At 41.3% G+C, this 24131-nt stretch overlaps 1 protein-coding gene and 1 pseudogene across 3 annotated transcripts in view; one reads left to right on the plus strand and one right to left on the minus strand.

The window, feature by feature from the left end:
- DOCK1 (dedicator of cytokinesis 1) overlaps window positions 1-24131 on the plus strand; it is a 526335-nt gene that overhangs the window by 296335 nt on the left and 205869 nt on the right. For both annotated transcript variants that reach the window (XM_082406605.1, XM_082406606.1), the window contains exon 28: window positions 23557-23658. In XM_082406605.1, the coding sequence (XP_082262731.1) occupies window positions 23557-23658 (102 nt within the window). The remainder of the gene's footprint in view (window positions 1-23556; window positions 23659-24131) is intronic.
- Window positions 1349-19188, minus strand: LOC309635413 (acidic leucine-rich nuclear phosphoprotein 32 family member D pseudogene; annotated as a pseudogene). The gene has a single exon. The product of its transcript is annotated as an acidic leucine-rich nuclear phosphoprotein 32 family member D pseudogene (transcript).

Genomic DNA, 24131 nt, shown 5'->3' on the forward strand with positions numbered 1-24131 from the left:
TTAGTTGATTTAAAGGTACAATAGTGTAAGGTTCGTCCAGAGAGAGTGAGGAGAAGCGATACCCAGCAAGTGGTTTAATGTGCTGCTCTCGGAGTCACAGTGTCTTAAAAAGATGATCTCTTGTGTGGAACTTGCACCTCATGGCTTATCTTTACTTTACTGAGTCTCCTTCAGTTACTTCCTTAATTTGGTGTAGAGCTCAGTGCTTTTTCGATTAAAGACTCTTGAACTAAACCTTTGGGAGGACGGTCTACATCTTGTGAAGCTCAGCTTTTCTGTTTTGAGGCCTCATTCGGAGGAGAGTGGAAAGCTGAACCGTGTGTAGCCTGGCCTGCTGGACAGCGAAGTACTGTTACGGTGAGAGTGTTTGACAGACACCCTTTAATTCAATGACGTTCTGTCAGGGAGATGCTGTTCTCATAGCATCAGTCAGTATTTTTGTCTTTGTCGTCTTTAGCCATGTGTGTAGGGAAGGAAGTCGCTGTATCTGAGCTTGCAGGAGCAGCACAGAGGGGTACAGATGTCGAATTTAATACACACTGATGTTTCCAGCATTTATTTTTTATCAAGATTTGTGCTTACAAATGGCCTGTTGAAAGTAATTGTGTAATTAGCTTAATAAATCACCTTTCTGTCATTGGTCTCTCCATATCTCCGTACACACACTCCCCGGCTCAGCACAGTTTGCCTTTTTTCACCATAAGCTTTTATCAGTAGGGACTACAGACCAGCTGAGGTTTGCTTTCTGCTACTTAGCTTATCAAAATGACTTGGAGACTTGCAAGAAAAATAAGATACTGATGTTTTCTTGGGTATGTGTTTATAGCCATGCTTTGGGCTCACATGCGCCTTCTTAAAAATTTATGTATTTACTTTCTGTCCCTGGAAAATCAGGTTTTCTTGATAACCCATTAACTATTCTTTTTTCAAAGCAATCCTTTTTTAAAAAATTATTTCCAATTTATTTATTTATTTTTGGCTGTGTTGGGTCTTCGTGGCCGCGCACGGGCTTTCTCTAGTTGCGGTGTGCAAGCTTCTCATTGCGGTGGCTTCTCTTGTTGCAGAGCACGGGCTCTAGGCACGCGGGCTTCAGTAGTTGTGGCTCGCGGGCTCTAGAGCGCAGGCTCAGTAGTTGTGGTGCACGGGCTTAGTTGCTCCGCAGGATGTGGGATCTTCCCGGACCAGGGCTGAAACCCGCGTCCCCTGCATTGGCAGGTGGATTCTTAACCACTGCGCCACCAGGGAAGTCCCATTAACTATTTAATAAGAAAAAATACCCTGTTTTAATTATATCCAAAGATAACTTTGGACTATTTTTTTTAGGATGGAGAAGGACTATTAAGAAATACTGTTTTAAAATGTGTATACATTTTTTTTTTTACTATGGCTTAAGTTATTTGTAATAAAGAATTTCAAATAAAAATAAACGAGAATTTAAAGCAGGAGTTTTGTGGAAGGCCAAAAAGGAGTTTATATGATATAAAATTTGCTTAAACTCAAACTAGTAGATAGTTAAAATACATTTTAATGAACTTGAATATGTTAACTGTGCTGTTGGAATAAGAAAAAGTTATATGTAACCATTAAATTAGAAGTATCAGAAAAATTACTATATATACTTTTGTAATCTAGTTTTGAGTAAGTTCGTTTATGTATATAAAATCAGTGTTTACAAAATATATCCTGAAATTCACATTTTCCACCGATTAACTCTGTTCTCTCTCTGCCAGTAAATCTGAATGAGAGAGGTTTGGAGTTCATATGTTGTTATGTGTCAAAAGTACACAAAGTAATAGATGGGAACAAGAATTGTAATTTGTTTGCAGGCCCCTCATAACTGAATTTTCTAAGTACTAAACTGAGTTTTTAAAATTTTTATAATTGAGTGTTTTATTGGTAATGACAGGAAAGGAACAAGTTTTAGTCAGTCAAGCAAAGAGTTGCCCCACTTACTGCATCAGTGCTACAGGCAAGAGAGGGGTGTGTCAGAGACTTCCCTGAAGAGGACAGGTGAGCCCATGGTGTGCCCTCTGCTTTGTGAATCTTGACATTTTCTCCGATCACCATTCTTTCCTTTTAGATCCCAGAGAAAGGGCACAACATAGGATGCAGCCAAGCCCGTCCTTTTCTTTGTTTATTCTGTTCACCATCTCATGTTGATCCAGACTGCCAGCAACCAAATGCAGGGCTTAATCAGTTTTGTCTAATTAACTACAATTAGATTGAAGGATTTCTCTCCAAGGAGTGAGGGTTGCTTTGGAAGAATGCAGAGAAGTTAGCCTTCTGAGTTCTAGCTGTTGGATACATAGCTTAGAAAATTACAAGTTGTTGCAAAAGTATCTTTTCCACTATTTCACTCTGTAATTGCCAGGGAAGGATTTGCATTCCTGTACAAGAGTATGCAAAAAGAAAGCCAGACGAAACCTGTCATCCGTAAGAAGTAGTTAATACAATATGCTGCTTTCTAAGTGAGCGCCAAAGTTGTTGATGTTTTGAAATTTTCCTAATAGGCAACTTTCTATCCCCATCATATTGATGGTTCTTGTGGACTGGCGTAGGATCTAATTGGCAAAGAGAGTAACTATGTATAAGACACAGGAAACTTGGAGGCGAATAAAGTTGAGCATTGAGGTCCCTGCCCTGTCTTTGCTTCTGTCTTACTTTCTGCCTCTCTGACCAGCTCCCACAAAGGGGCCTGTTGGGCTCCCAGCTCCCAGGCTCCTGGGACCTTCACCATTGTGATTAGAGAGCATCTCTGCCTGGACTGAATTTCTCCCACTTCTCTTCCCAGTTCCACCGGGCTGGGTGCCCCTGTTCCATTCCCCGCCAGTACCCGTGTCACCCCATCTTGACCCTGCCACGCTAATACAAGTGCTCTTTAATGGGTCTTTTCTCACCAGACACCGGGGCAGGCACCTGTGGCTTATTTCCATTCATATTCCAAGCCCCAGCACAGGACCTGGCCCTGTAGCAAGTAGTGATGCATGTGTGTGTTGATAAGTGAGTGGATGATTCCGAGGTCCTAGTGTACAGTCAGCTCCCCCGTGTGGCCGTTCTTGACTCCTCCCACTCACCAGGTAGCTCTCGATTGCTCGCTGGAGATCACACCTGTAATTCATTGCCCTGCCTGTCCTCTCCTTTATCTCTTGCTCTTGGCTTAGTCTTTGTCCTTGTTGCTCCAGAGCTCCTGTCCTGGACACCCTCTCTTCGGGGTCAGGGCAGCATGAATATACTCGCTAGGTGAAGACACCTGGCCATCATAAGAGCTTCCGAGGGCAGGGGGAAGGTGATTGAGACTTGTAACTCTCTGCCAATGTGGGCCTCCCTCAGCTGCGGCATGGTTGGCGACCATTTGTAACCAATGCATTTTACAAGCGGTGTTACTAAGGCCTCCGTTCTGTATCCTCAGACACGCCCTGAGCACCCACCTGATGGGCAGGAAGCAGACAAGAAATGGATGTGAGGTGGGCTCTCTCGTCCTCTACTGGCTTGATTCTGAGCCATCCGCCAGCAGCCCTTTATCTGAAATGCCTGGGTGCAGCGGATGGTCTGGACACTTTACCCCGATTCTGGTTCCCCTGGAAATTACCCTGCTCTTCCCGGAAATGCTGCCCTCTGGCTGGAAAAGGCTTACTTCATGGCCAGTTATAAAGCGCAGGTAGTGTGCAGAAAGGGGCGGGGCCACAGTGATGCCAAGCCTTCCTCCTGTTCTCAGGGCTCCAGGCAGTGAGAACCTCACACTTCCTTCCATGCTGGCAGAATCAGGATGAGCCGCCTTTGATCTGTGACTCTCCCATTGGGGCGCTGCTGGTGAGGTTTCACTGCGGCTCAGACACAGTCAGATCTGGAAGCCAGATCTCGGAGTGACTTTCAGGCTGGGCTGAGCGTGGAATCCTAGCAATCCCCCTCAGCTCCCTCCGAGTAACGTGCGACAGGGTAGGACTTTTTGAGCCTTGCATAAACCTGCTCTATTGGATGTTCCTGAGCTCTGACTGATCTCTTCCCCATTACCTTTATAACCCTTAGCTTAAATTTTACTGCCTACCCTATAACTGATACTTGTTAGTAACCGAGTAGATTTTCCATCTGGTAAAATCATGAAAATATTAGAAATTTGAAGATGATTTTATTATTTTTATTTTTTTGACTTTATAGAAATTTATTTCATAGCAATTATGCCAACGTAAGGACTTATCAAATACACAAGAAATGTGAACCATATAAATACCTCGTTATCCTAACAAGACTCTAACTATATCAAAATTTTCTCAGAATTTTATTGAAGCCATTAGCATCTCAAAATAATAAATAAATATGTTCTTTTCTCTGTCAGATTATAAAGATCTCCTTGATCACACATATTTCTTTGTATGTTTTTGAATTTCTCTGTTCTTTAAAGCAGACTTTTTTTTAAATGGTGACATACGCGTGCTGGGTTAATGTCCTGGCTTCAACACACTCTCCTCTGCATTCTGTGGTCTATGACGATAATTTTAATATTTCAAAACGAGCCACATTTGCCCTCGCCTATTGTTCGTACGAATGGATTTTGCTCACAGGTTATAGAGGGAGGGGAGTTGAATCATCTGGCTTCAGGGCTTCTCTCCTTCCTGATGGAGTGTAGATGAGGAGACCCTCCAGAAAGGTGTGCCTGAGTCACAGGAACGTGCCCGGGTCCCCAGGTGGTGGGAAGACTCTTTCTCTCTCATCTGTGGGGCGGGGCGCAGCACGGTGCGCTTGGCGGAATGTTCTCTCAAACGCTCTACAAAGCCTGTAAGCAAAATGAGGTTTTCTGCTTCCTCAGTTTTGCTGGATTACGTGGCTGCATTATGATCGCTGGGTGGCTACCAGCGCACTCTTGTTTGGTTTTTGCCTTTGCCCCATGTTTTGATGGAGACTTATTACAATGACGTGATGTGACTCAGGTGAAGCTTTGCGTGGGATGGAAGCCACGGGCTGCACCTGTACACACCTATCACTGCCCAGTAAATAGACTCCCAGACCATGTCTTACAACAGGGCCCTGGGCTTTTACTCCATGTACAAAAGTGCACAAATTTTCTAGCATATCAGGTTGTCGTTATCAATGCAATGTCCATTAAATGACCAGGCAGCTTTGCTTTAAGGCTCATCTGGCAATTCTTTTTTTCCAGGACAGCGTTTAAATTTGCTTTGAATATGATAACCCAGAGAGAGAGCTCTCTTTAGAGAAAAGATAGATGGCGAATCCCCAGGGTAGTTTCTTACATTCAGATGCCCTCACAGCAAACCCCAACACAGAGACATTTTGCTAAGTAACGTGAATTCAGTACTATTAGATACCAAAAAATTCTGGTAGTATTGTCAACGTCTCAGAACATACATTTCAAGTTGATTGTAAAAAATACTTTGGTACATGAATTTCTTTAGAAAAGTGTTATTTAACAGTAGGTTTAGGGATCCTTAAAAGACTAGAAAGAAATTGATAACTTCATTAGAAGTACATTTTTTTTTAATTGATAGAATCAGTCTGTCCTTATTTCCAATTGTGGCCTTTGCTGGACTGAATAATTTCCCTTTTATTTGTTTATATTAGGCCTTTTTTCGCTTTAATTTTTTTTTTTTTTTTTAATGACAACAGCATGGGCATTCAGTCTGCCTCGTCAAAGGATTTATTGCTCTTTTCTTGGCATTAGAGCTTGGTTGGCGAGTGAAACAGTGATCCCTGCCCTCTTGGAGTTTATATTCCAGTGGGGAGAGTTGATCAACAACAGTTCTAATAAGTAGGTGGATTACGTGACTGTGTATGAAGGTAACTCGTGCAGGAGAAGGTGGTGTAAGAGGATGGGGTGTGCTGGGGCCTGAGCGGGGGTCCAGCTTTGAATGGGATGGGGCAGCATCAGTACTGGGGAGGCAGGCCCTGGAGCCACACGCTGGAGGACGGGGTTGTGAGTAAGGCGGTCTTCTTGGGGAGGAGCCTTCATCAGAGGACACAGGCAGGGCAGCCTCTTAAGGGGAGAAGCTGGGCAAGTTCTAAGACCCCATGGAGACTGTGACTGAAGCCATGAGGTTATATTAGGTTCTAGGGCTGCCATAACAAAAGCCACAGAGTGGGTGGCTTAAACAACCAAAATTCATTCCTTATTGTTCTAGAGGCCTGAAGTCCAATATCAAGGTATCCTGCTGAGTTGGTTTCTTCTGAAGTCTCTCTCCTTGGCTTGGAGATGGCCGTCTTCTTACTGCATCTTCACATGGCCCTCCTTCTGTGTGTGTCTGTGTCCTAATCTCCTCTTCGTTAAGGAGTACCAGTAATATTGAATGAGGGCCACCTTAATGACCTTATTTTACCTTAATTGTCTCTTTAAAGACCCCATCTTCAAATACATTTACGTTCTGAGGTTCTGGGGGGTTAGGACTTCAACATATGAATTTGCAGGGGAGGGGGGACAAAATTCAGCTCATATCAGAGATGGAGTCAGGGGTATTTTGTAGAGAGGTGGGGCAGCTCATGGATGGCCTTGTAGGCGCATTCATTGGTCAACATTAGAAATTATTATTTGTGATAATGGTTTTATCCCCAATAATGGTGCTTTCCTTTCCAGAATTCCCGTGTAGTTGTGTGAAGTTTCCAGTTCTTTCAAACAAATACCTCCTATTGACTGTGCTTCTCTTTAACTGATCAGTCTAGAATTCTGCTTTTTGCCCCGTCATGACACCAAAACAACTGATTTAAATGCAAAACTAATGGGCTTCATTATCCCGTGTACTTCTTGTTGAGACAGGAACTCGGATCACTACATTTTGCAGACTTTTAACTGTGTAGCCAGATAATTAGCTTGTGAGAAACATACTCAATTTTGCAAACAAGGAGTGATTCTGGAAAGTAATTGAAATTAGTCATTATAGTACGACTTTGTGGATTTACCTTCCACTACATGCTGTTAAGATCTTGTCTAAGCAAGATTAATTAAAAAAAAAAAAATTCTTGGCTGAACATCTGTTGAAAAGTGGCTCCCAATTTAGATCTTCTCAATGTGACTTGTGACGAGAGTTTTGGGTTCAGGTGAAGGGAAACCAATGTGATTTGTGATGCTTCCTTTCTTTCTTTCTTTTTCTTAAGTGTTAAGATTTTATTTACAAAGCTTTTTTGTTGTACAGAACGTAAAAATGCTGTTACAATCTCAGTGTAACTGGCAGCCACGGATGGTTGACTCACCAATCATAGCTCTCCACGCGACAGCAAGAGTCTTACACAAAAACCTAACAGCGCTTGTAATTTGGTTGGGGTGAAGTCCCCAAGCTTGGTGGTGGATTTCTAAGAGGGACTAAATGGAGGAAGGCGGAATGTCACAGAAACTATTCTTTGGCTCTTTGGGTGGGTGGGTGTCCTGGGGTTTGTAATCACAGCTACCTTTTTTTTTCTTCCTTAAACAGCTACCAAATCCATGTGAGCAGTCCAGCCAATCCTGAACAGTTCTTTTTTTGCAGGTTATTTGGGGTCTTAATCATCTTCGCCTTCATCACCTGTTTCTCTCTTCCTCTTTTCACCTTTCCCGATTTCTTCCTCTTCTTCCTCCTCATCTTCATCCTCACCATCTTCATCTTCATCTTCATCAGCTTCTCCATCATGTCCCCATGATGTGAATGTGTCTTCCTCCCCCCTGACTTCGTCTTCATCTTCATCGTCTTCATCATCACACTCTTCTTCCTCACCATCCTCCTCCTCCTCCTGGTCCTCATCTTCTCCTCCTTCATCGTCCTCTTCTTCATCCACACCATCCACCTTGGCATCTGAGTTGGACACCGTGATCCTCTCGGTCATAGCCATCTAGGTAGGTCAGCTGGGGCAGGAGCTTGAAGACACTCTCTCCGTAGTCAGTCAGGTTAGTAACCTCACAGTTAAACAGATCCAGGCTCTTCAGACATTCCAGCTGTTTCAAAGGTTCCAGGGTGCTGATATCTTTCAGTTTATTTCCACTTAAGTTGAGATGTGTAAGATTTGGAAGTTTTTCTGCTGATATATCCAGATTTCCCAAGATTCAGTTGTCACTGAGCTCAAGCTTTTTCAATGTAGGTAGTTTGGGGAGATTTGAAACTGAAATCAAGCCTGCATTTATTAAACTGAGGAACTCTAAGTTCACACATTCAGCCGTTAAGCCCTCAATTTTCCCATCATTTGATGTGCAATTGTCCAGGACAAGTTCTCGAACAGCTGCCGGGGTCCAGTTCCTCAGCCCCAGGTGGATCGTCCTCTTCTTGTCCATGTTTCTCTCCCCCCCCGCCCCGTCTTCAAACTTAACTTTCCGCGGCGGGGGCAGACGGGGGAGAGGCGTCCCAGCCTGCGCAGAGAGGGCTGTCGGAAGGGGTCTGAGCGGTCCCGGGCAGCATGTGGCATGCGGGCAGGCGAGTGGAGCCCCCGGATCCGATGCTTCCTTTTTATTTTTATGCGTGAGTCAAGTACCTGAAATGTCTATGACTGTCATGTTAAAACATTAATCTTCAAAATATGTGAATTTGTTTCAAAGAGATTAATCTTAAAAAAACCAATGTTTTATATTCCCTAATGAAAACTGTGGTGGTCACCATTATGATTGGTAATTAGAAGACACAGCTCTAAATTTTGATAAGAGTAGGGGAATGGCTTCTTCTAGTATTTTCATTAAGTCTGTGTAGGAATAGATAGATGTGAATAATGTGTACATAACTCTGGGTACTCGCTGTATATTTTGATTGATATCCCCTTGAATATTTTTCTCAACATCTTGGAAGGGGTTTTGGTTTTGTCTTGTTTTTGCAAAATGTGATGTGACAGTATCTACAGTGTATACTTGCCAAGTGCATGATGATACCTCAGAGCAGGTACCAGAGGGTCTCCTTAAGATACTAAGGAGCTTTAAACAAGAGCTTCACTTGTCAGGGTTGAGTGAAGCTCTTGTTTAAATTTAGCTGACAGTAAGCTCCCTATCAACACACTCTGGCCAATAGAATGTGAGTTTCATGAGGGCTTCAAGAATAGTGCCTAATGCAGTGTGCCTCTGTAAGTGTTTGTTCGATGATGCCCTTCCTAGGAAATGGGATTTATAAAGAAATGTCCCTCTTCTAAGTTTTGTTTTATTATAGCTTGACCTTACATATTTATTTTTGGGGGCGGTACCTTTCTTGCCCCCTTAGTAAAATTTAACAGCATCCCTATGTGCTCTTTTTTTTTTTTTAATTAATTAATTAATTAATTAATTTTTGGCTGTGTTGGGTCTTTGTTTCTGTGCGAGGGCTTTCTCTAGTTGTGGCGAGTGGGGGCCACTCTTCATCGCGGTGCGTGGGCCCCTCACCATCACAGCCTCTCTTATTGCGGAGCACAGGCTCCAGACGCGCAGGCTCAGTAGTTGTGGCTCACGGGCCCAGTTGCTCTGCGGCATGTGGGATCTTCCCAGACCAGGGCTCGAACCCGTGTCCCCTGCATTGGCAGGCAGATTCTCAACCACTGCGCCACCAGGGAAGCCCCCTATGTGCTCTTTTGATGCGTGATTTTATTGCTGGATCTTTTTGCCCTTCAATATAAAACTCTTATATTTTAGTAATATTCATAATCCTATTTGTTTAGCTTCACATATTTTGTCAGAGATGATCTCTAGGTTAGGAATTTTCCTTAATATCTTAAGGTCTATCTTAAGCCAGTATCCAGGAGACTAGATATTAAATATTCTCACCACCCATAAAAATGGCAATTATGGGACATGATAGATGTGTTAGCTAACCTTAAGTTGTGATTGTATTGCAATATATAAATGTATGAAGTCAACGCATTGTATGCCTTAAACTATGTCAATTAAATCTCAATTAAAAAAATAAAAATAAAACATTAGACCTTAAAGGCATGCATACCCATTAAAATCTCTAAAAAAAAAACCAAAGATGCTGGCTCTTATTACAGCTTGCCATTGTCTTGGTGGTGAGGGCCTGTGTAGTAAGTCCAGAAACAGAAATACAGCTTATAGCGATTGGAAAGGACAACACGAAATTATTGACAGATGTTGGCTTGGTCTGTTTCAGCATCTCTCCCCAGCCCCCCCTCCACACACCCCCCCATAACAGACTACAGGGAGTAATGACAGAATTCTGCAAGTTCAATTATAAACTTTACACATCACAGTCAATGGTTTTCCCAAGTATACAAATAAAAATATAGAGAAAAATTTAAAACCTTTTGGAAAAAAAAGCTCTCCCCCCACTAGGAACAATAATACAAGAGCCGTTTAAGATCCATATGATGAAAACCACAAAATATTCCTGAATGGCCTCAAAAGAGACTTGAACAAATGGAGAGGCACTGGGTGTGTGTAATTGAGAAGGCTGCTATCATAAGCCTTCTCAATGAATTTAAAAATTCAATGCCACCTCAATTTCAATTCCAGTGGGACTTGTTTCAAACTCAGTAATGTGGTTCTAAAGTTCATGTGGAAGAATAGATTGGCATGGACACTCGGGGAAATGTGAAAACCAAGGGTGATGATGTAGGACTTGTACTACAGATAACAAACCATTTGAAAGCTAAAGCTACAGTAACTGAAGTATGATCCAATGTTCATTAAAACTAGTCTCTTTCTATATATGTGACAGCAGGAATGAATCCGCTAAAATATCAATATTAGTTGCGTATCATCTTATGGGGATTTTATGATTTTCAAGTGTTCTTCTTTATATATATCTTCTTCTTTTTCTGTATGATCATATATATATATATGATCATACAGTAAAATTCACCCTTTTTAGTTCTGAATTTTGATGGATATATACAGTTGTGTAATCACCACCAAATACAAGTTTAGAGTATTGTGATATGCCTAAAAAAGTTCCTCATCATTCCCCTCTGGAGTCAACCTTCTCCCCTTTGTCACTGTAGTTTTGGGTTTCTAGAATGTCACATAAATGAATTTATACACTGTGTCACCTTTTGTGTTGACGTATTTCAGTTAGCACAGTTGTTTTTTTTTTTTTCTTTAAAACAAAAGAAACCCTTGGTGTTTGAGAATGATGCACATTTATTTATTCAGTAGTAGGTCCATTGTATTGCTCAGTACTATTCCATCATATGGATTTACCACGGTCTGTTGATCCACTTACTAGGTAATAGACATGTAAGGTGTCTCCATGTTTGACAATTAAGACTAAGACTGTCTATAAATATTTGTATAGAGGTCTTTGTGTGGATATATGTTTTCATTTCTCTTGGGTAAATACCTAGAAGCAGGAAGGTTGGGTCCTGCCAAACCTTTTCCAAAATGTCTGTATCCTTTTGCCTTCAGACCAGCAACATAGGAGAATGTCTGTTCTGCAACTTCCTGCCTTTTTTTTTTTTTTTAAACTTTAGCCATTCTAATAGGTGTGTAGTGGTATCTCATTGTTGTTTTAATTTGCATTTTCCTAATAATTAGTGACACTGAACATGGTTTCATGTCTGTCTCGGCCATTTGTATCTCCTTTTAAGTGAAATGTCTCTTTAAATTTTTTTGCCAATTTTTCGATTTGGTTGGTTGTTAATTGAGTGTTCAGAATTCTTTATATATCCTGGATACAAGCCCTTTGTCTGAGGTGTGTTTTGCAAATATTTTCTCCAGTTCTGCAGTCTGCCTTTTCACCTTCTTTTCAATGTCTTTCAAAGAGCAAATGTTTTTGATTTTGAAGAAGTTCTATTGGTCATTTTTTTCTTTTATGTTTCATGCTTTTTGTATCCCAAGAAATATATGCCAAATCCAAGGTCAGAAAGGTTTTCCTTGTGTTTTCTTCTAGAAGTTTTGCTGTTTTGGGGGTTTTGCATTTATGTCTATGATACATTTTGTGTTGATTTTTGTATATGGTGCAGAGGATCAATTCTATCTCCCCACCCCATGCCTTTTTCTTTGAGACTTTTCATATGTGTCTAATTGTACCATTTGAAAATACCACTTGTTGAAAAGATTATACTTTTTCATTGAATTTTCTTGGCACCTTTGTTGAAAATCTGTTAACCATAGGTGTGCGGTCAGGTTTTTTCATCTATAGGCCTTTTTCACCAGTACCACACAGTCTTAATATCTGTAGTTTTATAGTAAATCGTAAAAGCAGATAGTGTGTGTCCTTTAACATTATTCAAGATTTCTTTGGCTGTTTCACATTATTTGCTTTTCCACTTGAAGTTTAGAATCAGATTGTTAATTTCTACAATAACCTCCTGCTGACTGTAGATCACTTGGCATCCTAACTATATTGATTCTTCCAAAGCATGAACATAATATGTACCTCCAGTTTTTTTAGGTATTCTTTGACTCTGTTTTGAACGTTTCGTGACTTCAGCATACAAATTTCGTGACTTTAAAGTATTCTTGTGTGTTTTATCCGTCATTATCACCACCACCACCATTATAGCCATCATTTGTGTATGTAGCCGGACACTGGGCCCAGGCCAGTGGTCTTGTCCAGTGTCCCATAATCTGCATCTGTCTACTGCTCCCTCTCCCGTCCCCTCCCCCTTCTTCTTCTTCCCCCTCCCCTGCCCCTTCTTCCCTTTCTTCCTCCTCCTCCTCCTTCTTCCTTTTTTTTTTCTTAAACTTTGGTCTGAGGGCTGTTTCTTGCTCTTCTCATCTTCTAATTGTATATTGGCCAGGTGGCTTAAACTCTCTCTATACTCTTATCTGTAAAAAGGAGTTAATATCCTCTATACACCCCCTGAAAAAAACTAGGGTAAGGATGTTTTCCTCAAAAAATTATTCCTCATGATTTAACATTTTTGGCATAAAATACTACCTCAGCGATAATGTGTCCTTCACATTCCATCGAACCGGGGGGCACAGCTGTAATGAGGAAGAATGCGTGGGGGGATACTTTCAGATTGAGTATCTTCATCCCCAAGGACCTTTGACCTAATAGTTTCAACCCCCATTGAGGATCCTTGCTGGAATCAACCATTGCTTTAGGAGCTGAAACTGGTGATTTCCTAATTTTCTCATCCCATCTACATTGTTTGGTCTGTAAGAAAAGAGCCTTACCTTTGCCTCTCCTTCCAAGGCCACCCGCCTCACCCATCCCCTTGTTCATGTATCACCATAGACTCAAGGACTTTCCATGCGTTGTAATCCATTGCTCTCCTTGTTCATTGCGACACTCGGGTGTCGCAGGTGTCCCACTGTGGCCAGCGTGGCCCTTTCAGCATCCTCCTCGTCCTGACTTGGTCCCCTTGGTCCCAGGCCCCCTGTGTGTGCTCCTCCTGGGCGGCGCTGTGTTTACTCACCTGACCAAGCCCCGGAACTCCATGCCTTCAACACAGCACCCACTCTTTGAGTGTGAGTTGAGTGTTGCACTTGTTAATACTCTGCAACATTTTGAATCTTTTCATCATTTTGGCCTTATCCCCCCACTTTCTTATGGTATATTCCAAGTGGCTCCATCTCCTCCGAATCTTGGGGACCTTCGATTTCCTCAGGACTGTGGTGAAGGGAGATGAGATGGGCGTGGAGCCCCAGTGGGGTGTGCTTCATACTTGCAGTGTTTTCTTACACACCTGCTCGACAGGTACATTGCTCTGCAAAATTTCTCTTGGGTACCCCCCAGATTGAGTCCCACTTCTCCATAGTAGGAGATTTTGAAAATAAACCTCAAGGCACTTAGAGCCTAAATCACTTTGGGTGCTTACGCAGTTGTAAACAGACGAGCTATGGGTGATGTGATGTGTAGCGTTTGAGCCTATATCTGCACACAATAGCTGTATTTATTTATGTATAAGTAACTATTTCCTAAGAAATAATATCTTATAAATGAGATCATCCCTGTTTCTTTTATACAATAATCTCATATTCCCAAATATATTTTATTCTCCTTAAAGATCCATTAATTTTTTTAACCCTTGGTATGTGACATAGTTTTCTCCTCACTGACTCATGTAACCAATATAAATAATATTGAGGGACAGCATCCATTTATGATTCCTATAGAGGAATTTCATTTCGTCCAGTAAAGAGTTTCAACTTTAATCTATAACTGTGATGGTAAGAGTGTCCTTTATGGACAGAAGTCAATTTAAAAAATGTGTGGCGCATTGATCCTCCTTCAAAGGCAAAATTTTATTAAGACTCAATTACTCTTGTTTCTATTGCAGTGTATTTACAGTTACTATATATCATGGGAGAACATTTGAAAAATCTGATTATTTTAAATTATCTGATTTTCTGAGTTTATGAAAATAAATATAAAATTTTCTGCTGTACTCTGACTTATGTTAGCAACAAATGAAGTCTATCAAGAAGTTGTATACAAAGTATATATTCCTGATTATTACATAAAGTATAATTGTATGCATAAAATTTGATTGTAATTTATTTTCATCCCTTATAACAAATGTGAATATGTGTTTAATTTATTATATTGAATAAGCAGCAAATAATTATGATTAATGCAAGATCCAGATAGTCCCTTTTGGTATATTCGTCCTATAAACATCTTCTTAAAATTACTGCCACTGTAAAATGGAAAATGATTTTGTTTTTAAAATTAGATTTCTTTCCTTATAGTGTCTGCAATGATATGAAATACTAGCATTCGATTTAAATTTAAGATTCAGGTTTAATTTTGTTGCTAGTAGTTGTAAAGAGCTAATAGATGACATTAGTTTCTCAACTATACTATTTTTAATTTTGTATAGCTTCTTTTTACAAACATCCCTCGCTCTACGGCCCTTTATATTGATAAAATAAGGGATTGCAATATTTTGGAAACTAAATAAGTAAAAATTAACCATACTTTGGATAAAGGATTCATGGGACTGAATTTATCTTTAAATGAGAAAGGGAACAAAAAACAGCCCTCAGTTTCGCCATGGATTGTATTTCTGGGAAAGATGTACTAAGTTCAAATGATGTGAGTGAATATTTATTTTTCCAAGAACCTCAGTGTTAACAACAGTACCCGATTCATCCGTTTTGTTGTATCTTATGCTTAAGCACATATTTAATTAACAAGAAGTGAAATACTCTGCAAAGTACAGCAGTGACTTTTGCCTTCTGATGTTTTTCACGTGGGACACTGTCTTCTCTCCTTCATTTTACACCATTGTTCTATCTGCATTATCATTTCTTCCTTGTAACCCCCATCCTAAAAGGGTTAAGTAATTTCATATGATGGGAAAACACATAAGTGAAGAAATCAAAGCAAAGGTGAAAAAAACTGTCTTGTATCTATTTCACAAATCTAAAGAGAAAGAACAATTTCACAAGGATCATAGAATTTGGAAGTTTTCCAAGTAGGTTATTATTGTTTTAAATTAGAATAGTATATTACTTGGTTTACAAGGACAGATCGTTTGACTTGCCCTGAGAATTAGCTGCCCCTTCACCGTCCCCTCCATGATCAACTCCCGATCCACACCTGCAACTCTTTTTGCTTTTCGTTTGTTCTTGAATGTTTGAGATTCATTGTTCTATCCACAGTGTTCCAAAATCTCACAAATATGAGTCTGGGTCGTGCTTGACACACAGTGGGCCCTTTCATTTTGTATATGTGTGACATTTTAGAAAAGTTATCTTACATCTTTTAATTAATTAACTTTTATTTAAAATTTTTGACAGCTTTATTGAGATCTAATTTGTATGCCATAAAATTCATCTATTTAATGTGAACAGTTTAAGGGTTTTAACTGTATGCACAGAGTTGTTTAACCATTACCATGATCAATTTTAGAATACTGTCATCATCCTCAAAGGAAACCTGTATGCAACAGCAGTCACTCCCCATTTCCCCCCAAACCTCCAGCCCTTGGCAATCACAAGTCTAACTTTCTGCTTTTATAGGTTTGCCTATCCTGGACATTTTCTAGAAATAGAATTATGCAAAATATGATCATCTGTGACTGGCTTGTCAATTTCTGCAAAGCAGCCAGCTGGAATTTTGATAGGGATTGGGTTGAATCTGTACCTCAATTTGGAGAGTATAGCCATGTTAACGATATTAAGTCTTCTAATCCATGAACATGGGGTATCTTTCTATTTATTTAGGTCCTCTTTTATTTCTTTTAACACTACCTTCTAGTTTTCGGGGACCAAGTTAAATTTATTCTTAAGTATTTTTTTCGATGCTTTTGTAAATGGAATTTTTTCTCTCTCTCTGTGTGTCTTCTTGTTCTACTTTTGGAGGATTTCATTAGTTTTTTATCCCAACGCTTCTATAAAAATGTTTATTTTTGCTAATACAGCTGAAATATTCCAGAAGCATTTCTTTGTCTTTGTTCCTTTTTTTCTTTTTATAACATTATGTTCTTGTTTTATGGATATAATCTCCTACCTGAGGAAAATAATGATAATTCTTTGAATTTTCTTATATTTTCTAAATTTTCTTTCATTCCTCTGGCTTCTTTTTTTGTTTGTTCAGGTCTCCTTTATTAATACTTGGTTGACTTTTCTCACAGAGCTTGGAGGCTGGTGGGCTTCGCTGCATGGCAAACCACTGTGGACTGGGCTCTCACGCTGTCAGAACCTCCACAGGAATTTAGTGGGTATGCTCTTGGGCTGGTCAGTTTCTCCAAAGAGGATTCTTCCAGTCTCCTGTTCCAGTTTGCTATGGGGCTAAGCCTGGTGGAGGGGCTGAGCTTTGCTGCTTTGCTGGGAGCTGAGCTGAGCAGAGTGGGGAGTTTACAGTGATTGGCTTCTTTTTTTTTTTTAATTTAATTTATTTATTTTTGGCTGCGTTGGGTCTTCGTTGCTGCACGCGGGCTTTCTCTAGTTGTGGCGAGCAGGGGCTACTCTTCGTTGCAGTGCTCAGGCTTCTCAATGTGGTGGCTTCTCTTGTTGCGGAGCATGGGCTCTAGGCACGTGGGCTCAGTAGTTGTGGCATGTGGGCTCAATAGTTGTGGCTCACAGGCTCTAGAGCACAGGCTCAGTAGTTGTGGCGCGTGGGCTTAGTTGCTCCGCGGCATGTGGGATCCTCCCAGAGCAGGGCTCAAACCCATGCCTCCTGCATTGGCCGGTGGATTTCCAACCACTCCGCCACCAGGGAAGCCCCCAGTGGTTGGCTTCTTATCATTGGATAGTCTCAGCCAGGTGGTTCCTGCCACGCTGTCTCTTTTGCTTTGTCCAGAGTATAAACACGTGGTTCCCTGCCGGGAGTGAGCGGGGTTCCCTTGGTGGATGTGCTGGGGTGGGCATATTGGCCACGTTTTAAAGACATCAGTGCTTTTGGTTTCCACCTGACATGCAGCCTCACTTTCTGAGTACCTGGCACCTCCAGTTTCTGAGCCTTCCTAGGGTTCTCTGCCCAGAATCAACAGGATTCCTGATAGATATTCACTCCCTTCCTGCCTCCAGGGCCGCCGGTAACCATTCCTGCATCGACTTGTCAGCTTCCAGAATTCTCTTGTCTGTAGTTGTGTCTCTTCTTATTCTCTTGGTCTTTGTGGGTTTGTGAGTTTTTTTTTTTTAAACATCTTTATTGGAGTATAATTGCTTTACATTGTTGTGTTAGTTTCTGCTGTATAACAAAGTGAATCAGCTATACATATACATATATCCCCATATCTCCTCCCTCTTGCATCTCCCTCCCGCCCTCCCTATCCCACCCCTCTAGGTGGTCAAAGCACCGAGCTGATCTTCCTGTGCTATGCGGTTGCTTCCCACTAGCTATCTGGTTTGTGAGTTTTAGAAACTTTTTTTATTGTCAGTTTAATGTGAGGAGACAGATGAGTTTGTGTTTTCATTGTTTTAAATTTGTTACGTGGAAGCCCCCTGCTTATATTTTCACAAACATCAACTCTACAGAGACTTTGGAGGACGCTTTGGGCCAGTTAATGACATTTGGGGATATTCATTGTGTTATCTTTTTGGACTCCCTCTTTTTCTCTCTTAAATTTCGTTGTAACAAATAGAACCTTTAAATGTTTCACCATTGGCTTTCCCTCTTGAAAACAGAAAGCCTTTGCGTTCTCGAGGGCTTTCTCCTCCTCTGTCCAAGAACTTATCCGTACGGGGATTTATTTCACGTCACCCCCGCCTTTGAAACAGAGCACCCAGCTCTCAATTACATTCCCTTTCCCAAATCCTCGTCCTCATGATGTTGCTGTACAGTACTGACTCTCCGGCTGGAATGCTCCCCAATGTGAAAGTCATCCAGAGTCCACCAAGCCATCCATCTTCCTGTCTTTACTACAATTCCTGCCCAGTGTCATTTAGCAGTATCACTGGAGGATTACTTTTTCTTTAATTTTTTAATGGTGATGAAGTAGGTTTGTTTTCATTGATATATTTGAAATGAAACATATAAATGAGAATTCCTCTTCAAAGCACTTGCCTTCGTGAAAACACGTTTAAAATTTTTAACATGTCATCGCTGGCCACCAAGAAATGTAATCCCCGATTCAAAATAATAGATTCTCCTCTGATTCAGGCCTGGTGCCCATCCTCCAGACTCCATGCTCCTGGGGCTCTCTCGCATCTCCAATAGCTTCTGTGGTTTGGAGCTGCCCCCAATTCCCTTGGCGTTTAGAACACTTGGAAGAGAGTTAAATTTTCTGCCTGTGCCGAGTGCCCCACGCACAATGTGAGCTCCGCGGTCATATGAAACATTCTGGACTGGTTGATGGAATTACCAAGAGCAGTTTCATACTTTATTGTTCAAGCCACATAACTCTGTCCTGATGTTATTACATAAAGGAAGCACCCCTTCACAACTCAGGACTGTGAGTTCATATCCTTGGGATTTTTCCTTCTAATTCATGTACTCAGTCTTGGACCTTAGACTAGCCAAAGATGACAAAGATACCATTGAAAAGAACTTATCCTAAGTTCCCGTTCTCCAAAATCTGTTCTTTTTTTAAAACCTTTTGTCTCTATATCCTGTAGGGACTTTGTGCGTTCACTAGCCTGCCACTCAGTGTCCCCTGCTCCGCCATCAGTGCTCCATTCTACCTGTCCTCCATCCTACCTGTCCTCCTTCCTACCTGTCCTCCGTCCTACCTGTCCTCCTGCCTAGAGCACTGGGGTGCCAGACAGATTTAAAACTGGGGCATTGAGGGTAGTTCTAGGAGGGAGGGCTCAGAGGCAAGTTCAGTCCAGGGCTTGAGCAGCAGTGACCTAGTCCTCGTGGACGGGGGAGCCCCATGAAAGAGATTTTTGAGGATAAGGGAGTAGGAATTGGGGAATCACGGGCAGGGGGAGAAAGAGGAGATCTCATCTGTTTCTCTCACAACTACCTTTTAAAATACTAATATAGGGACTTCCCTGGTGGCGCAGCGGTTAAGAATCCACCTGCCAATGCAGGGGACACAGGTTCGAGCCCAGGTCCAGGAAGATTCCACATGCCGTGGAGCAACTAAGCCTGTGCACCACAACTACTGAGCCTGTGCTCTAGAGCCCACGAGCCACAACTACTGAGCCTGCATGTCACAACTACTGAAGTGCGCGCCGGGAGCCCGTTCGCTGCAACAAGAGAAGCCCCCGCTCGCCACAACTAGAGAAAGCCCGCGTGCAGCAACAAAGAACCTACGCAGCCAAAAATCAATCAATCAATAAAAATTTATATAAAAAATAAAATACTAATATATTTTCCATTATAAAAGTAATCTGGGCTCCTCCTCCCATCCCACGACTGTCTGGTGTCTTTTCTTCTAATTGTTTCTTCTTTTTTATTTTTTTCCTATGCTATATTTATATTCTTTGTTTTGCTGAAAAGTATATACCATAATTATGTCTGATTTTCATCATTGAGCATTTTCTTATGTTATTAAAATAGTTCATGTTTTCATGATTAGTATTTGATGGTTGCATAATATTTCATCAGAAAACTATGGTATGGTTACATGATTTAGCAAATAAAAATCAACTTCAGGTAAACGACAGATCGTTTTATTAGTATATGAATGTCTGATGTGAAATTTCCAATGCAAAATTTGGGACATACTTATTTATCTGAGATTCAGATTGAACCTGGGCATCCTGTATTTTATCTTGCCATCTTACAAAGTCTCATATTACTTACACAGTTCCTAGCTGTTGAACATTGAGATGTTTTCAGTGATGCAATGGACATCTTTGGGCATAAAATTTCTAATTCTGAATTACTTCCTTGGGCGGCTTGTTAGAAGTAGAATTACCCTGAGGAGATGAGTATTTTCTTCCCCAAGACTTTGCAAACCTATTGCCAAATCACTTTTTAAAAAGGTTATAGCAATTTATGGTCCCACCAGTGGCGTCTAAGAGTGCTTCATCCCCGCGCCCTTGCTGACATTATCGTCACTTAAATACTCCTCTGCTATTTCGGCAGGCAAATCATGATATACCGTTTTCATCTCTGATTACTAATGAAGTTCACATTTTTTGTTTATGAGGCTTTCTCTCCATGACCTGATTTTTAAAATTTCTGCCACTGCCTCCTGATTTCTCTGTCCCTATTTTGCATCGCTTTGAAGTCATAAGGAAGATGTCTTATTTTCATTTATTTACTCATTTTTACTCAGCCACTGGGGCTGGAACCCCGTCCCCAGGCTCAGGTTCCAGGAAGAATTCTGCACAATCACCACCAGCCTACCTGCCAACCCACCCACTGTCTGACATGAAAGCTTCCTAGGACTTCTGAATTGCATTTCCAATAAATCAACGACAAAGCATAGAATAGTGATTTTATTCTGAGCCTGCAGAATAAGTTTCTTTTCACAGCTCTCCCCCATTTCTGTTTCTAGTGTATGATTGGTTTCAAATACAGCTTCCATAAATACCTGCATTTAATCTACCCGTAAAAACCCACCACTCTGCTCTAGAGAGTTCCGCTGAGTTCACGTGGGCAGTCATGCTGCAGAGCGTCCGCTATGCTTCTTCTCTAAAGATACTGGCCCCCATGGATGGGACTCCATTCCAAAGGAAAGGGGGAGCCTTTCTGTGAAATTTGACAGGCATATTACCTCTTTCCTAGTGGGGTCTAAAGCTTCAGCTTAGAAAAGGGCTGACATAGCAAGATTTGCTTCCTCTAAGAAAGACTGAACAGTACAAATTGCTTCTGGAACGTTTCCTTAAGTTAAGTAAAGAGCACATTTGCACCTGCTGGCCTTTTGACCTCTAACTCATGGCGATGACCTGCCTCTGACCCTTTCTCTGGGCTACTCCAATTAGTCCCCATTACAGTTAAATAAGAGGCCATTTGGTTGCCCTTTCTGTGATGTTCTCATCCAAAGAGAAGGCTTCCCGACCGGCCATTTAAGTATTCCCAGGACTTGCTTTATGGAAATTGCTACGTTCTCTTCAGTTTTTCATTTTATGCATCGTGTCAGTTCCCCTAGCCTTTGCCTTGCATGAATTTTCAGCATTACATGGCACTCTGCTCCCTAAATTGAGTATGTCCACGTCACCTGTTCGAGTATCTGGCCAGACTCCTGATGCTCTAGTTCTTTTCCATTAATGTTACTCAGTGTGCATGTCCTTTGCATTTTCAGGACTGCTCTGGGGTCTTCTTTTCTTCCACTTTCAACTTGATATCTTAAGTGCAGTACATATGTCTATTGCTTTGAATTATACATAGCTAGCTTTGTGATTTCAATGATTCTAATTTGTAAGTCCCTATTCTTTAACTCTTTTGACCTGCAGAGAATTAATCTGAGCCCCTGTTAGGTGAACCTTGACTGATGTAGGCATTTTCTTGCTCTAGAAAAGCTCCCTGTCTAGTAGGGCGGAGTCCAGGTCACAGCCACCTCGGTCAGGGTAGAAATTGGGACACTGTCTATGGCCGCCTTTCCATTTCCTCATCGTCTTCCCAACTTACTCTGATGACCACAGAAGTGCATGAAGTCTCTACTTCATGTTGGCCATTGTCAGTGACCTCAGATTTCTCAGAAAAAGAATTAAAATGCCTATCTGGATAAGAGGAAAATTAGCTCAGCTGCTAAGCACCCACCTTGTAGCTGGTGTGCTGGGTTCACAGCCAGTTTTCCATATTCTCATTGAGAGGGGAACACCACTCAGCCTCAGTTTTACTGCCTATAAAATGGGACGAGATGAGAATCTGTGGTGTGATTGAATGAGGCCATGGTTCTAATGGCCTCAGCACAGCGCCTGACATATTGCAATTGGTCAACGTGTAAAATTATGAAGACTGTTATCCCAAAGGTGGCATCTCATGAGGAGTAAAGAAGATACAAAGGCGGCTTCTCTTGAGCTCAACGGGATGCCAAATATTTACATATTTCAAAAGTGTATACTCATAAATAGACATCTTACCATTTTACGAATCATTCCTCCAAAGGAAAACAAGCATTATTTAGCTCTTTCCCTGAACACCAACTTGAAATCTAAATTTCAGCAATTATCATCATTCATAAATAGTTTACATTTCTGGGCAAATGGAAGATACCTTATTATCATTATTTTATTTGTTCAACTTATGTAATGCATCCTCTGAGGACCCATTTGGAAGCATATATGTATATTATAGATATAAAATGGATCCGAAAAAATTTTGACCTTTAACATTTCACTGTAGAGCATGCATTTGAAATGAGTACAAGGGATATTTAGGCATTCAAATACATTGCTTGTAAAACAGTTAGTAAAAGAATGCAATTTGTGAACTCATTTAATAAGGCAAAATTAAGGACATGTCTCAAAGTATATCTCATCCTATAATTTTACCAGACTTGTGCTGGTTTAATGGGAGAAAATATATGTCCTCTGTTTCTTGAAATATCATTACTTTAGGGGAAAATATTTAAAAGCAAAGAAGTCTTTTAGGGAATTGTTAGCCGTGAACCCCAGAAGTGATACATTGCAGTTAATGGCAGTGGGACTTCTTCACCCCCTGCTCCCCCGCTAGACCAAATCCCCCTTAGTGTGTCTGCACACACACACACACACACACACACACACACACACACACACAGGTGCACAGACCTGCACACGCAAATGCATCCACACGCACAGCCACTTGCATGCTGGGCACTTCTGTTGCTAAGTGCTCTGGCCCCTCAGTTTCTCCATGTCTTGATTTTGTTTGGTGGTTTCTTTTTTCCCCTTCTTTTCCTTTCCTGCCAGCTCTGTCTGGTATGAGAAATTCCCGTCTCTCCCACTTTACATTCTGATGAGGCTGCATTCCTCTTCACATGCTTCTGGTGGAGGAGAAGTGAGCCATAACTCATTGTGGAGTCGGTGGTTATTGCCTCCAAATTAGCCAAGGGGGATAGAGGCAGATTTTGAGAAATAAAATTCCTCTCTTTGCCACAGCCTGGGAGCAGGGGCTGCACACACGCTTTGCCTGATAACAGGGGCAGCAACTTTCCAGGGAACACAACGCACAGTGGTGGCGGTTTCGAGCCTGTCTTTCATTGCACATATTTAATGCGAGAATATTTCAAGCTTGTTTTTTCCAGACTGGACAGTCATGTATCAGGAAACATTTAATGTAGTTAGAAGGAAATGTAGCAAAAGAAAAGATGGTGAGGCTGGAGTGACCGGTCACTTAGCTGGCCAACCTGGCACATGGCTTCTCCCTGATGGGCTTTGATCCCAGACTCTTAGTTTACATCAGTTTCTCCCATGAGTGTTGTTGTCTCCTCATCTAATTGTGTCTTTTGATTTGTCTACAGGGAAACTTCGTGGCCTGTATGACAGCTATTTTACGACAAATGGAAGATTATCATTATGCCCATTTGATCAAGACTTTTGGGAAAATGAGGACCGACGTGGTGGTGAGTGTAACTTTGACTTTCTATAACTGTGTTTTGAGGCCAGCATTTTAGGCAAAACGCTGCTGTAAGTATTTCCATTTTCAATACGATTTTGGACTTGCCTCCACTTGATTTCAGAAGCCACCAGGGATGGTCTAACTTAAAGGCGTGTTTGTAAGAAGATAAGGGTCATGATACAGACTCTCTCCTCGTGCTGACCTGGGGAGTGACTCAGGGTGTCAGCCGAGAAAAATCCCTTTTCTTTTTTCTTTTCTCTCCCATGCTTTGTGGTCACAGAAAATTTGGAGATGTTACCCATGGAGAGTCTGTCATTAACTGCTGTTCATTTATTGATTGGCTTTCAATAGCAGAAGCCAGGGAGCATTTTCAGCCTTAAATTGTGCTCCGTTATTAATTAGCTCTAGTCACGGAAGCTCATTAGCATTTCTCGAAATAATTCTCTAGTCGTCCTCAGTGAGACTATGATACAACTT

Source organism: Balaenoptera borealis (genome assembly GCF_965194805.1).
Source record: "Balaenoptera borealis genome assembly, chromosome: 10".
Taxonomy (NCBI): Eukaryota; Metazoa; Chordata; class Mammalia; order Artiodactyla; family Balaenopteridae; genus Balaenoptera; species Balaenoptera borealis.